Source organism: the organism of the source record quoted next, unplaced genomic scaffold, assembly GCF_019419815.1.
Source record: "Pyrus x bretschneideri cultivar Hongxiangsu unplaced genomic scaffold, Pyrus_bretschneideri_v1 Contig25, whole genome shotgun sequence".
NCBI lineage: Eukaryota > Viridiplantae > Streptophyta > Magnoliopsida > Rosales > Rosaceae > Pyrus > Pyrus x bretschneideri.
This window is the reverse complement of record NW_025999557.1, coordinates 96,065-110,699: the sequence shown is the minus strand read 5'-3', so window position 1 is coordinate 110,699 and position 14,635 is coordinate 96,065. Positions and strand designations below refer to the sequence as shown.

General features: G+C 36.1%; 2 protein-coding genes across 7 annotated transcripts; both read right to left on the bottom strand.

The window, feature by feature from the left end:
• Positions 1–438: 438 nt before the first annotated feature.
• LOC103966991 (beta-glucosidase 18-like) lies at positions 439–5,372 on the bottom strand. Of its 3 annotated transcripts, none has more exons than XM_048586933.1 (12): positions 5,216–5,372; positions 5,048–5,114; positions 4,792–4,850; positions 4,600–4,675; positions 4,379–4,453; positions 4,144–4,231; positions 3,769–4,021; positions 3,274–3,389; positions 2,084–2,336; positions 1,199–1,301; positions 1,023–1,116; positions 439–919 (listed from the first exon to the last, which is right to left on the bottom strand). In XM_048586933.1, the coding sequence occupies exons 1-12, from the start codon at positions 5,360–5,362 to the stop codon at positions 700–702; spliced, it is 1,551 nt and encodes a 516-aa protein (XP_048442890.1). In that variant the 5' UTR covers positions 5,363–5,372; the 3' UTR covers positions 439–699. The 3 variants fall into 3 exon arrangements, with proteins under 3 accessions (XP_048442890.1, XP_048442891.1, XP_048442892.1); XM_048586934.1 differs by having other exon boundaries at positions 4,792–4,864; positions 5,216–5,288; XM_048586935.1 differs by lacking the exon at positions 5,216–5,372 and having other exon boundaries at positions 4,600–4,671; positions 5,048–5,116.
• A 4,715-nt stretch (positions 5,373–10,087) lies between these two features.
• Positions 10,088–14,299, bottom strand: LOC103966974 (beta-glucosidase 18). Of its 4 annotated transcripts, none has more exons than XM_009380215.3 (13): positions 14,078–14,299; positions 13,466–13,741; positions 13,303–13,369; positions 13,151–13,209; positions 12,985–13,060; positions 12,780–12,854; positions 12,603–12,690; positions 12,188–12,440; positions 11,980–12,095; positions 11,207–11,459; positions 11,002–11,104; positions 10,822–10,915; positions 10,088–10,543 (listed from the first exon to the last, which is right to left on the bottom strand). In XM_009380215.3, the coding sequence occupies exons 2-13, from the start codon at positions 13,625–13,627 to the stop codon at positions 10,279–10,281; spliced, it is 1,611 nt and encodes a 536-aa protein (XP_009378490.2). In that variant the 5' UTR covers positions 13,628–13,741; positions 14,078–14,299; the 3' UTR covers positions 10,088–10,278. The 4 variants fall into 4 exon arrangements, with proteins under 4 accessions (XP_009378490.2, XP_018507840.2, XP_009378491.2 ...); XM_018652324.2 differs by having other exon boundaries at positions 13,151–13,217; positions 13,466–13,560; positions 14,078–14,297; XM_009380216.2 differs by lacking the exon at positions 13,151–13,209 and having other exon boundaries at positions 13,466–13,560.
• Positions 14,300–14,635: the final 336 nt, after the last annotated feature.

The following is a 14,635-nucleotide window of genomic DNA, read 5'->3' as shown; positions in this document are numbered from 1 at the left end:
CCACGCAGATCATAACTTCACTTCTATATAACAAGGAGGATCATAACTTTCACGTCCATGTTAGGTTTAGGTAGTATTTGTTTTGTATTGTGCCGCTTAGCGGGGTTGTGTTGCTCCGGCGAGTTTGTTGTGGTCTTGCTTTAGCGGTGTTGTTGTGTGTGTTTCCGATTCTAGATTTGTCGTCTCTATCGTCTTTGTTGCAAATTTGTACTGTTTGCACTTTGTTCTTGTGGTAGTTTTATAGTAGTCATGTAGGGGTTTTAACTTATTTGTTGGTTGTCCGAATTAATCTCTAGAACAAAAAAATTGATCACTGAAGAAGATTTAGACTCCAGTTGGCTTTTTTTTCTTTTTTTCTTTTTTTTTTTTTAACAAACGATATTATCTATACTAAATATATGGGAGAGTTGGCTAATTTTTATGTTTTGGGTGTTTTTCTTTATTTTTTTATTTTATTTTATTTTTATTTTTTATTAAAGACTGGATAAACTCATAATCAGGGCCCAAACCAAGAGGTGTACAGAAAGCGATTGCAGACTAACCAGCAAACAAAGGTAACCATAGAGATAATAGGGCAACACAGAGAGACGCGGCATAAGAGACCCAAACGTCATCCCCTTACAGACAACAAAGAACATGGCCTGAGGGCTAGGGAGCTGGTCCTTGTTCAAGATTCCCACAAACAAAGATGGGGGCCTTTCAACCCTGAACCGATGAAGCAGCTGCACAATTTTCTTCCTTCTCGTTATGAGTATTGTTTTTGAGAAAACTAGCAAACCATTTTGCAGAAAGCTTTGGAGTTCGTTCAAGTGTTTGACGATCGACATAATATAAACCAAATCTTGAGGTGTATCCACTTAGCCATTCAAAATTATCCATCAAGGACCAAATGAAATATCCACGTACATTAGCCCCCTTCCTGCCGGTACATGAGAAAATTAATTAATTGCATTTTCATATTTTTGGATGAGGACTACCAAACATAGGAATTAAATCAGAAAATTAATTAGTTGCATCATCACCTTATTGCTCTGGCTAAAGAGACAAGGTAAGCTTTGTGAAAATTGATCCGACCCATGTCTTGTAATTCATTTTGTTGTGCTGGTAAAGTGTATCCTGCCACATACAGTTGAAAAAAAATTGTTTGACGAACTTGTTTTCAATAAGGAAAATTAAAAAAGTTCGGATATTCACTAACCATTTTCAGTAACAAACATGGGCACGTTATGATATCTTCGTTTAAGATAGTCGATGATCTCCTCCATCCCTCTTGGAACAACAAATAAATACGACGTACCAGTCTGTATGTGAAAGATGTCAAAGCCAATGCAAGTTGATCTTGTTAGCTAACATATATAAAAAGGCATCACGGGATGTTCTAGTATACTTAGAGGTATTCTATACTCGGACGTTGCAACTGTTAAATCTTTAGTTAAGTATAATAATTAAAGTATAACGGTTATAACTCTTGAAGTGTCTAAAAATCCGAGGTTGCGGTTGGTAGGCGCAAAGAAATTCATGGGAAATGATTTCTCGTGTCTTTTACTTGAGGAAGAAAAATGCAAAATTCCTTTAATATTTGGGATATAATGAGCATTTTTAATGTCAAGGAGGACATATTTGTCATAAAAATGGACAATCAATGTCTTTTTTGGTTTCTCATGTGGTAGTCAAGTGAATACCAATTCGGTGGAGAGTTTCACTTTCGGACTAGGATTCTCTCCCTTTCTCTTTCCATCCCCTTCCCTTCCCTCACACTTTCTATTTTGTCTTTCTCTTTCTATAAAAAATTAATATCAGATGTTGACATGGCTTAACGGTGATCGTTCAAATAGGAGAGAAGGGAAGACGAGGGAAAAAAAGAGGAAAACAAAATCCTACTCCTTCGCTTTCTCCCTTATTTTCTTCATGAGTCGGGAAATCATTCCCAAGCTTGGACTTACAAACATGGAAAAGGCAATAGTTTCTCATTCCCAATCTTCCACCCACATATAAAACGTAGCCCAAGAGTGTAAGTTACTCTGGAACACTTGAATTTTGGAGAAAGCAAGAGATTTTTTAATATACTAATGAGATAATATACCGGTTCTCCAATGGGAACGCCATCTCGATACGAAGTTGTGTTGAGAAAGCCTCTAATGGGACGGTCACCGCCGGAGGGGCAAGTAGAGTTGATACAGTCCTTGACATATAGAGTTGAATAGTGGTTGACACCAATGAAATCTATGCTTCCTCTTAAAAGCCTTTTCTCATTGGCCGAAAACTTTGGCAATGCCAAGCCATGACATTGGCGCATTTCAGCAGGATAATCTCCATATATTAGTGGATCAAGCATCCTGTTTAATTAGACAAAAAAATCATTGAGTATAACTTGTTTGTATATTTTAATTATGTAACTTGTCCCTCTGCACGCCACAGTGCAGTCTCTTAATATGTTGCTTATTGGTTTCAGTGATTACATTGTGTGGCAATGGATATCATGTTGTGGCGCACTGAATTATTGTCACAAGTTCACATATCATTGTTTCTCGAGTCTATTTAGGATTTAGAGTTTGATATTAACATATAATCAACAATTCTATTTGTACTATATTATGAGGATGGGTTTTCTAAAATTGTTGTTTAAAGTTTTTAGTGAAAGATGTAAACATTTCAATTTGTATTTGATAAAAAAGATATTCGTCGATTTTTCTCGAACTTAAAATGAGTTACCAAATTTCCTTCTAAAGAAAAAGAAGAAACGAAAATCTGCTCATCGAATCAAGGTATGAATCTTACACCCTTTTTTTTTTTTTTTTTCAATTTATTTATAGAAAAATGACTTTAGATTAGCATTTTTATGTGTTCTTCAAAAACCCTCAAAATAAAGTTCGAATTTGACTGTTTATTAACATGATTTTTTATTTTTTACTGCATTTTATTTGAATTCAAACATATTTAACTACACGCTACTAATAGTTTATTGTTGTATATGAATCACGATGTTCACGTAATAAAGTTTTTGACCAAGTAAAAAAAAAAAAAAAAGTAAAATCAACCTATCTGTTATACACACGTGAGGAAATCAGATGAAATCAGAAGATCTATCCACTAAAAGAAAATGGTAACAACGAAACAATAATCACATCGTGACAAATAATGAAGGTTTTAAATGTATAGTCAGATCATATAAAATTATTTAATTCTGTTATCACTCCTCGACGTCTTATAGCTATCACATATTATATCAATATGACATAATTGGTTTCAGTAACTAGAAGAAGCAACACTTACCAGGCCACATTGAAAGCCAAGGCTCTATCAGCAGCAAGCCGATCTCTTTCTTCATCTCTAAGCGGTTCATACATGAAAGCACTCGAAACAATTCCAATAAACCCCTGTTGTTTTGGCTGTAACATTACTCGTCATATTTTTATTTTCTATTTAAAAAAACATTGGTTACCAACTTAATTATCATTTTAATCTTTCAACATGAACTTTCCCAACTGTACATAATTATCCTAGTGGTATTTAAGTGGTTTAGAAAATTAGAGCATTGATTTTTGGATTTTCTTCTAATTGGAGCTTTGATTCTTGAATTGAAAATTCATGATTATTGTTTTCTATACTTATCGTAATGTGAGGCAACAATCCTTTTTTATAACACCGTTAAAACTTCATCCAAAATAAAGGGTTTGTAAAGAAAATATGGACAAATGCTCAATTTTCTTTTGGGAGTATAAATTTAAGAAACCAGAATAGAAAACAAGTCCATATATAGTTGCTCACCCAAAAAAAACTACGATAGATGTCAACGGCCATGCCATGTGCTATTAACATGTTGTGCATTGCAATGAGAGGCTCCACATCAGAATTTCCAGTGGAACAATTACCAAACGGCGGTGAACAACGAGCTGGTGGAAATATTCCTCTTATATAGGCTAAATCAGCTATGAGATTGGGCTCGTTTATGGTAACCCAGTACCTCACCCTATCCCCAAAATTCTTGAAGCATATGGTGGCAAAACGAGCAAATTCTTCCCTGAAATAAAAGGAAACAAATAAAGTCCAGAAAACCCATGAAAGCGTAAGTCATCCCATAACTGAGAGCAAGTAATGTTATTTACACCACATTTACTACTATCTAAATAGGTTTATTTGCACCGTAATAGCGGACTAAGCCAGCCCCCATCTCTTGCTTCTAGCATATAGGGCAGGTCAGTGTGGTGAATTGTCACAAATGGTTCTATTCCTGCATTATTGATATACAAATCCTTACGAGAAAATTTGGTAAGAAATTGAATTCATTATTTGGTCATGTTTTTGGTAAATAAAACAACAGAACTGCAAGTAATGGTAGAAGAAATTTGGTGAAGAAATTTTGTGTTTCTAGCAATACCTTTGCTTACTAGGTGGTTTATAAGCTTGTTATAAAACGTGATCCCGCTTGGATTGGGCGTGCCGAGCATCCCATCTATAATTAGCTCAAGAAGATACTTTAACTAAGTTGCTAATAGCCATATGAATAAAGAACCAAGCAAACAAAAGTTAACCAAAATTAATTAATCAGAAAGCAAATTTATTAAGCTGGTACAAATAGAAAAGCAGCATAAATAATACCAGGTAGAATTCTGGACCAAGAAATGGAGAACCGGTATCCCCTTATGCCTAAGGAATGCATCAGCTCAATGTCTTCCTGTACAGATTTATATGACCCATGTCAATATCAGAAAGTTAAATAAATTTGCTTCCCCTTATGTGTTTCTTTTCTGGTTTAAAATTTCCAGAATTCAAAATATAAATGATCAATACCAAGTAGAGATTGTAATGGTCGTCTGCAACGTCTCCGTTAGCATTATCCTCTATTTTTCCTGATGACATGAATCTGGTGAAAATACAGCCTAGATAGTAGTAAGAAATATTTGACGAATAATGTTATTGGTACTTCATTTACTGATCGCCTCTCTAATATATGTGGACTACATCTATGTTTGTGGAAGTAAACCGTATTAGAGAGGTGGTGAGCAATGTACGTGCCAGTAAATGTGGTCCAGAGAGCAACACTTACCTGGAATTTTTGTGAAAACATCCCAGTTGCTTAGGCCCTTACCATCTTGAAGATAAGCACCTTCAACCTTGTAAAATCAAATTAGTAGCCAATTAAAAGTTAGAAATTAAGTTGCAGCGCAACGAAGGAGTTTGATTAGAAGAAGATAAAGAGGAGGCCAGAAGGTGCCTGATAAGATGAAGTCGCAGCTCCAAAGAAGAAGTCATTTGGGAATGCAGACCTTTGGATTTCTTCATCTGGTTTCAAACTTTGAGCTAAAACAGAATAGGAAATGAGGAGAACAGAGAATGGGTATAAGAAACAGTTGAACGTCATTTTTGTTGGTTTAAACTTTTGTGATATATTCAACTTTGTATATGTAGACATTTAACACAAGAAAGGTTAGGGCCCGCCAAAGTGAATAATTTGTCTTCAATACTTTTAATAATTTATTTCCGCTACTTATTGGTGGGTCTTTTGCCAATTATATGGAGTTCTGCATAGGGAGAAGCATACCCGTGGCGTGCATTCTCCGTTTTATATGCTGTTACATGAGGAAGTCATGAACACTTCTCTGCATGCTAAGTAAACCTATGTAAAATACTTGGGAAAAGTCTATTAAACAAAACACAGCTAGCAATAGACAAATTAAGAAGTAAACAAGTTAGTGAGTGGGTTCATATACCAAAAAGTCAACAAAGAGTCAACAAAAAGGCCCACGGGATCGAAAAGTGGGAAGAAGAAGGGATTTTTTGGTTAGGCGTATGGAATTGGCTAAGCATTTGTTTAAGAGAAGAGGGAAAATAATTGTATTTATTTAGAATGTATTGTTTGTTTGTGATAATAATTATAGCACATGATTGTATAAATTATTGATCAATTGTGTTTAGGACTAGTATATAATTTGGAAGATCTTGTTCCTTTAGGCTTGTATTACTTGCAAGGCTAGTAAGTCTGCTAGGTTTACTATAAATACTGGCTCAAGTGATGGGAAACATTATCACAGAAATTGTCCAACTCTCTTTTTTCTGTTTATTATGCACCTTCAGTAAAATAGACTATAACACATTACAAATCACACCCTTGACGTTGTGCTAAGGAACCGAATGTTATTTTGATACAAACTCGTGCACATGATTCGTCATCCAAGTAACTTCTAAAACACGGTCTAAATATTGATATTTTATTAGCCTTAATTGCATGAAACATTCACCATTGAGCATTAATATACTTAAGTTGCTAATAGGCATATTATTAAGAGAACCAAGCAAACAAAAAGCGCAAGAATAATCAGAAAGCAAATTAATTAAGCTAATACAAAATAGCATATATACCGGGTGGAATTCTAGACCATGAAATGGAGAAGCGGCATGCAGTGGAATTTGAGAGGTCTTGGGTCAATTTAATCATGATGTGTGTCACAACGGTATCCTACTCTTTCATGGGAAATGGATCTTTGTGTGGTTATGTTCACCCAAAGAGGGGTCTGAGGCAAGGAGACCCCATTTCCCCTACATGTTCCTTCTTCACGCCTAGGGACTCTCTGCTCTTATTGCTTTCAATGATCCAAAGGGTGTTATCTAAGGGGTCTCTGTTTGCTAGGGAGCTCATTCCATTCATCATCTACTTTTTGCCGACGACAGTTTCATATTTGCTCGTGCTACATGGTAGGACTGTGAGACAGTTAAAGAGATTCTAGGGTGTTTCGAAGGTGTCTCAGGGCAACAAGTGAACTTCCAAAAGAGCGCGATCTGTTTTAGTAGAAATATTAAGCAATCTGACCAGGAGTTTCTAGCTTCGGTGCTTGGGGCTGTAAGAGTGGATTGACATGAGAAGTACTTAGGGCTCCCTACCTTCGTCGGTTGAAACAGAGGAGCATATTTTAGCCACATCAAGGAAAGGGTATGGAAGAAACTGCAGGGGTGGAAAGGTAAAACAATCAATGCAGCGGGGAAGGAATTACTAGTCAAAGTGGTGGCACAGTCGATCCTACTTTATTCTATGAGCTATTATTTATTGCCCAAGTATTTCCGTGACAAACCAAACCAATTAATTGCTTCTTATTAGTAGAATGAGTCTAAGAACTCTAGGAAAATCCATCAAGTGGCTTGGGATAAGCTGTGCTTGCCCAAAAACGAGGGAGGCCTTGGGTTTCGTAACTTATACGCCTTTAATCTTGGACTTATAGCCCAACATAGGTGGAGGATCATTCAGGAGCCCAATTCTCTGGTGGCATCGGTGTTAAAGGCAAAGTATTTCCCTCATTCCTCCTTCCTCCTTCCTTGAGGCGAGTGTTCGATCTAATGCGTCATATGCATGGCGTAGCATGTGTGCCGCTAGAGAAGTTATCTTGCGAGGTTCTAGGTGGCAAATAGGCGATGGTACCTCGGTGAGGATGTGGGGTGATAGATAACTGCCTCTATCATCCACTTTTCCATTGTTTTCCCCTAAACGCCTACAGTATTGTAATGTGCATATGGTCAGTGAGCTTATTGATGATGTTAGATGGAAATTGGAGGTTCTTGGTTCATCAATTTCAGTAGAGGAGAGGGATGCAATTCGATCCATTTCATTGAGCATTCGAAGAACTAATGTCCGATTAATTTGGCATTATGACAACCGGGGTCTGTTCGCAATTAAAAGTGCTTATCATGTTGCTCGTAATTGGATCCTCCCCTTTGCTCTCTCCACTTCCTCGTGGGCTAAGTTTCTCAATTCTCGGTGATGTGGGATTCTCTTTGGAAGGCCAATGTCTCTCCCAGAGTGAAAATGGCAGCTTGGAGAATTATCTCCACCATTATTCCCACGAGCGATAATCTTCTTTAACGGCATGTCCCGTTGGATCCTGCTTGTATTCTCTGTGGGGCGGCATTTGAGACGGTTTAGCATATTGTGGTCTAGTGCCCGTTCATGAGGTGTACTTGGCTTGCATCTCCGTTGGGGCTAAGAAATAGGTAGCATTATAGTAGATCTCTGAATAAGTGGGCCCTGGCAATGGTTAATGAAGTTAGATCGTCATATTTTGAGTGCATTTTGGTCATACTTTGGGCAATCTGGAATGCTAGAAATCTCAAGCTTTTTTTTTTGGGGGGGGGGGGCGGGGGGGGAGGGGGGGGTGGCGGCGCGAGTGGGGGAAGGGAGGGAGGCAACCTCTCCTTCTCCAAGTGCTGTTGTGAGACGCGCCTTTGATTGGTGGCAGGAGTTTCTTAGGCTCAACTTCAAGCCTCCTCTACCCCGAAGGCATGTCCCTATTCTGAAATGGTCATGTCCTTCACCTGGAAGGCTCAAACTTACGTGGATGGTGCCGGGTGTAAGGAGACAAATCTGGGAGGTGTGGGGTTGTTAACCAGGATTGAAATGGAACTTGGGTGGCTGCTACAAGTAGGAGATTTGAAGACATTTTCTCTCCTGTTCACATTAAAGCACTCATAATTAGAGAATGTCTTTTGATGGTGATCAAAAGGGATTTACAAAATATTTCTTTGGAAAGTGATTCACTTCCGATAATTTTTGTTTTGAATGAGTCTTCTTTGAATGTGTCTACTACTGGACCTATCATCAAAGATGCCAAATCCTTATTGCACTTGGTCACTGAAGCTACTGTGTCCCATGTTCACTGTCAAGTTGACTCTATATGCCCATAGGCTTGCTCGTTTTTCCTTTTACAGTGGTAATTGTACTTGGTTTGATGAAACCCCCTCATTGATTTGTGATTTAATTGAGGAGGATCTCCCAACTCCTTGTACTGATTAGTCTATTACTGGCATTTAATGAAACTATATCGTATTTTATCAAAAAAAAAAAAAAAAAAAAGATAGTTGTCTAATTCTTTAGGGATGCTTTAAGTGACAAGGGAGAATGAGGTAATGAAACTAGAATTAGAAGGTTTATATCACATATGACGTTTAAAATTAACATAACTCCTTATTTTGATCTTTCAAATTCAAAACCAATTAATAACGTCCTTATTTACTAATGCACACAAATTTGATTCTTCCAATTTAACATCTTAAGTTTGAGTTCAATTATAACCTCATACAACATCTTTATTAAAATGATGATATGTTAAAGTAGATTCTACATTTGTGATAACGTGATTACCAACTTGTGACACATGACCAAACAATTAATAAATTTTGAATAAATTATATTTTGTACCTTCAAATTTGTGTTCAATTACCACTTCATATAATATTTTTAAAACATTCAGTTTTATTTATTAATTTATTATTTTATTTATTTCAATGAATAATCATGACCAGGGACTATTGTGACTACCGATAACATAAACTAATTAAAGTATAATCTTCACCTTGATTTAATACAATAGACTCCTTGATTGAAATTAGCGTCAATGGCCGAAGTAACATGTGACCCATTTTAGGTAAAAAGGCAAAGTGAAAGTAAAATTCTACTCAAGTATATTCATTTGTATATATTGAAGGGGGAAAGGGATCCGCTCCGGATACCTTTCCATCTAATCTACCTAGTTCGGGATCTGGGCCGTTGAAATTTGATCAAACAGCTACAAACAGGGGGCCTCTTTAAAAGTGATAATAACTGTAACCGTTGGATCAAATTCCAACTGCCCGGATCCCGGACTAGGTGGATTACCATTGAAGGGAGGAGGTTACTCGCAAGTGCCCTTTAACATAGTAGTGGAGATGAGCATTGTCCTTGCACCAGAATGTGAGTTCAAACCTAATCAGCTCTCGACTCTAACATTTTTAATTTGTCAAATCTATTGTTTGACAAAAGAGTTTAAATGAATTTAAAAGAGTTTACAAATCTATATGTATTCAATCAAGATTTTAAATGAATTCACGGAAATTCTTGGGTATTTAATCGTGATTTTAAAATAGTTTATAAAACTCTATAAAAATCTGAATGTATTCATTCCGGATTTCAAAGTAATTCATACAACTCCATATGTATTTAATTAGAATTTGATTTTAAAGTATTTTAAAATATGTTGGACTAATGAATTTAGAGAGGTATTACAATGGTTTCTAGGCTTTAGAAAATCAGGCATCTTCCCCTTATTATTGAATCCATCTATAATTCATATGGAGACTATGGAACTCCATTAAATTTATAACTCTTTCAAAATCATATAAATTTTTAATTGAATACAACCCTTAATTATAACATTTATTTAAAGAAATAATCAATATCCATGCCTCCGAATAGAAAAGAGAAACATGCAAAGCGTGAGCAGCAAATTAAGGTAAAGTAAGCACATTTGGTATTAACTACATTTCAGCAACTTTCGGTTGCAATTGGCTAAATAGTGTATTTTTGTTGGAGTGACCTGAAGAAGCTGCACTAATTTCCTCCTCGTTGTGACTATTGTTTCTGATGAAACTACTAAACCACCTTGCAGAAAGCTTTGGAGTTCGCTCCAGCGTTTTATTACGATCAACATAAACTATACCAAATTTTGTTTCATACCCACCAAGCCATTCAAAATTATCCATCAAGCTCCAAATGAAATAGCCACGTACATCAGCACCATTTCTGTGAAATAAAAACAAACAAAAAATCAGAAAATTGTACAGATAGTTCGTTAGAAAATTTGGAAGGACAAAAGAAAAATGAAATTAAGTGGGTTTGATCTCATATATATATATGTTAGATTTTTTTTTTTTTTTTTTGAACTATTAAATATTTTTGCGCATTAGAGAGGGATTGAGTCAAATTCAGCTTGTTAAATTCATTTGACTCCAAATTTTCCCATGCATTGGAGATAACTCAACGCCTTATCATTGTTATCGGAGGGTAACTCATTGGCTCACCTTATTGCTTTGGCTAAAAAAGCAAGGTAACCTTTGTGAAACTTGATCCGATTCCAGTCTTGTCGTTCATTCTGGGGTGTCGGTGAGGAGTATCCTGCCACATGTGGAGGAAAAAAAAAATGATTCTAAGCGACCTGCTTTCCATCAATTAAAGCAACCAAGGTGTGGCCATTCACTTACCATTTTCAGTAACAAACATGGGCAGGTTATTGTATCTTCGCTTAAGATAGTCTATAATCTTCTCCATGCCTCTTGGAACAACAAAAAACCTAGCGATTCCAGTCTAGGAAAGACAAAACAAGATGAGCTTGTTAACGTACCAATTTGGACCAATAATCAAACAAAAATTGACGGTGTACTAATTAATACTAAATGTTTTATATACCGGTTCTCCAATCGCAGTGCCATCCCGATAGCCGGTTGTGTTGACGTAGCCTCTAATGGCATGGTCTCCGCCTGAGGGGCAAGGGGAGTGGAAACAGTCCTTGGCATATAGTGTTGTATAGTGGTTGAGTCCGATGAAATCTATGCTGCCTCTTAACAGCTCTTTTTCTTTGGGGGAGAACCTTGGCATTTCCAAGCGAGGGCATTGGCGCATTTCAGCGGGGTATTCTCCATACACTAAAGGATCCAACACCCTTTTTGGGAAGAAAAATTTAGTCATCCATTCTAGCATATTTATGCTATTTTTATACTCTTAATTATGGAATTGGATCCTCTCCAAGGCAATGCCTTGGGATCCTGCTGACCGGACAACATGGGCCGTTGGATTTTGATCCAACGGTTACAATTATATAACTGTTAAAGGGACAACCCTGTTTGTAGCCGTTGGATCAAAATCCAACGGCCCATGTTGTCCGGTCAGTAGGATCCCGAGGCATTGCCTCGGAGAGGATCCAATTCCCTTAATTATTACACATTACTATTATGCTATGATTAATATGCAATATATTAACAGAAAATGTCAAATTGTCAACCGCCGAAAGATTTCCAATTATATATGCGAGCAAAAATAAGATGCTGACCAATTGGGGATTCAGCAGATGTTAATGTGGCGAAAATCCTTGTACAGAAATTAGAATTGGATACTGACTATATCGTACATTTTCTTGCATCAGATAATTAAGCAAATTGGTAAACGAAAAAAGAATAACTTACCAGGCCGCATTGAAAGCTAAGACTCTATCAACAGCATGCAGGTCCCTTTCATCATCTCGAAGAGGTTCATACCAGTGACAATGTGTAATAATTCCGACAAACCCATGTTGTTTTGGCTGTTTCAATTTGTAGTAATATTTTTTTTTTCAACTTTGGCTAGCTAATTAAGGCCATGAGTATGAACATGTTATATGCAATACTTACATACCTGAAAAAGCCTCCGATATGTGTCAACCGCCATGGCATGAGCTATTAAAATGTTGTGCATTGCAATGAGAGGCTCTACATCAGAATTGCCACTTGAACAATTCCCAAAAGGGGGCGTGCAACGAGCAGGTGGGTATACTCCTTGTATGTAAGTAAAATCAACCAGCATGTTGGCTTCATTGACGGTAATCCAGTGTTTCACCCTGTCCCCAAAGCTCTTGAAGCATATGGAGGCAAAATGTGCAAATTCTTCCCTACAACAATGAAATTAATAAAACCTTAATAACGAGTATAAGCTTAATTGTCGCAGTAATGACACAAATGAGTGCTGCCATTTGGACTACATTTACTAATAACCATACTAAATCAGTTGTATAAATGGAACTAAAATGAGATGGTCAGTAAGCATGGTGTACCGTAAGAGTGGACTAAGCCAACCCCTATCTCTTGCATCTAGTAAATAGGGCATGTCATTGTGGTTAAGTGTCACAAATGGCTCTATTCCTGCAATGTGTATCCAAGTTCCAAATCATTAGTGTCAATTTTATTTTATTTTTTTGGAATTTATATTTAAGATAAAATTAGCTAGGTACCTTTGCTCACAAGATGGTCAATAAGTTTATTATAAAATACGATCCCTCTTGGATTGATTTTGCCGAGTTTGCCGTCTATAATTGGCTCAAGATCAAATCATTTGTAATAAAGCAACCCAGATTAATACAACCAAATAAAAGTATGAAGCACAAAACTAACCAGAATAATCCAAATTAAGACAAAGACGATATAAAAACAACATACCAGGTAGAATTCTAGCCCATGAAATGGAGAACCGATATGCATTCATCCCCAGAGAATGTATCAACTCAATGTCCTCCTATACATACATACGTACATACATAAGTTTAGAAAAGTCATAAATCTGGTTATAATTACGTTTTTGTGTTTGATTACGTTTGGTGAATACCAAGTAGCGATGGTAGTGGTCATCTGCAACATCTCCAGTCTCATTGTCCTCTATTTTTCCTGAAGTGCTTTATACATATAAAGACATTAATTTGGTGAATATCAAAATTAAGAGTAGCAACTAATTACCCTCTAATTTTCTTGTTTAATTACCTGGAATGTGAGTATAAACATCCCAGTTGCTTAGGCTCTTTCCATCTTCATGATAAGCACCTTCAATCTTAATTATCACATTGAAATTGAATAGCGAATTTAACATTCAGATATATAGTTGCAGAGCAAAGAGAAAAAATAACTACAAGAAGAAGAGGGGTACCTGATAAGATGAAGTGCTTGCTCCAAACAAGAAGCCATCTGGGAACTGAGATTTCTGGATTTCTTCTTCATCTAGTTTGAAACTCTGAGCTGCAACTAAAGCGGTAGACAATAAGATAACCGAGAGCGACAAGAAATAGAGCAAGCCTCCAGTAAATTTCATTTTGTTTTTGGGGTTTCAAATTGTTTGTGGTAGTCTGGTAGAGGGTGGTGTATCATATCAAGTTGGTACATTAGCGTGGCCGGAAGCCTGAAAGTATTCAGCAGGATTAGGTGGCTGCATAGTGGGAGAAAAGTGATGTGAATAAACTATTTTCAATTATTGTTTGATAAAAAATTAAAAAAAAAACTATTTTCAATTATTCGTGGTGGCATGAGAAACATGCGACTTCGTTCCCTTCCTAAATAATATATTGTTATAAGGAGAGAAATATATGTGTGATAATATATTATAAAACTTAACGCGTATTTTATATAAGATTAACTCATTTTATGTAAATTTTTCTTTCATAATAAAATAGTCAGCTTTAAAGAAGTGTTCTTTTGCTCCTTATATGAATTTATATTGCTATAAAAAAAAATTAAAAAAAAAAAAAAAAAAAAGATTACTTACCGTTAAAGCTGTTGCTATCCGCACTGATGTTTTCAAGGGGTCAAGGGCAGAGAAATGAGTGAAGGCTATCTTTGCATAAAGTTATTGTTTAGGATGACAGTTTGTAGCCTTCTCGTCTGGTTGATTTGTGGTGGTTGTGCACGTGTTTAGGCAGAGACAATGAGGAACATGCGTGTATATTTGTGTGCCATGAGTAACATTTAGACATAAATTTTGTAGATCTTATTTCATAACTTTTGTTAAGAAACTGAACCGTCTATATTTTAATTCATTATCCATAAATTATCATTGTAAAAAGTTAGAAAAATCCAAAACTAATAGATCAACTCCAACCCTTAAACTCAAACCTAAATATTTAGTCCTCTAAAAGGATTATTACATTAATGCCCTTAAGGTTTATCGTGTTTTCGCAAAACTTCTCTTCATGTTTGAAATATAACACTGACACCCTTAAGATTTTAGTTCACTTTCCTATAACCTCCTTTGGACCAATTTGCCCTTATTATTAATTACTTTAAAAATTAAAAAAACATTTATAAATAAGTAAAATTAAAAAAA

What these genes read in the sequence shown, in the direction of transcription:
- LOC103966991 (XM_048586933.1), bottom strand. Translation starts at nt 5,362, where the DNA reads ATGACGTTCAACTGTTTCTTATACCCATTCTCTGTTCTCCTCATTTCC. An exon ending in TGGCTTAGTCCGCTATTACG is followed by an intron (nt 4,022 to 4,143) that starts GTGCAAATAAAC and finishes CTTTTATTTCAG; the next exon opens with GGAAGAATTTGCTCGTTTTG. An exon ending in TCTTTAGCCAGAGCAATAAG is followed by an intron (nt 920 to 1,022) that starts GTGATGATGCAA and finishes ATGTACCGGCAG; the next exon opens with GAAGGGGGCTAATGTACGTG.
- LOC103966974 (XM_009380215.3), bottom strand. Translation starts at nt 13,627, where the DNA reads ATGAAATTTACTGGAGGCTTGCTCTATTTCTTGTCGCTCTCGGTTATC. An exon ending in TGACCATCTTGTGAGCAAAG is followed by an intron (nt 12,691 to 12,779) that starts GTACCTAGCTAA and finishes TACACATTGCAG; the next exon opens with GAATAGAGCCATTTGTGACA. An exon ending in CATGTTTGTTACTGAAAATG is followed by an intron (nt 10,916 to 11,001) that starts GTAAGTGAATGG and finishes CACATGTGGCAG; the next exon opens with GATACTCCTCACCGACACCC.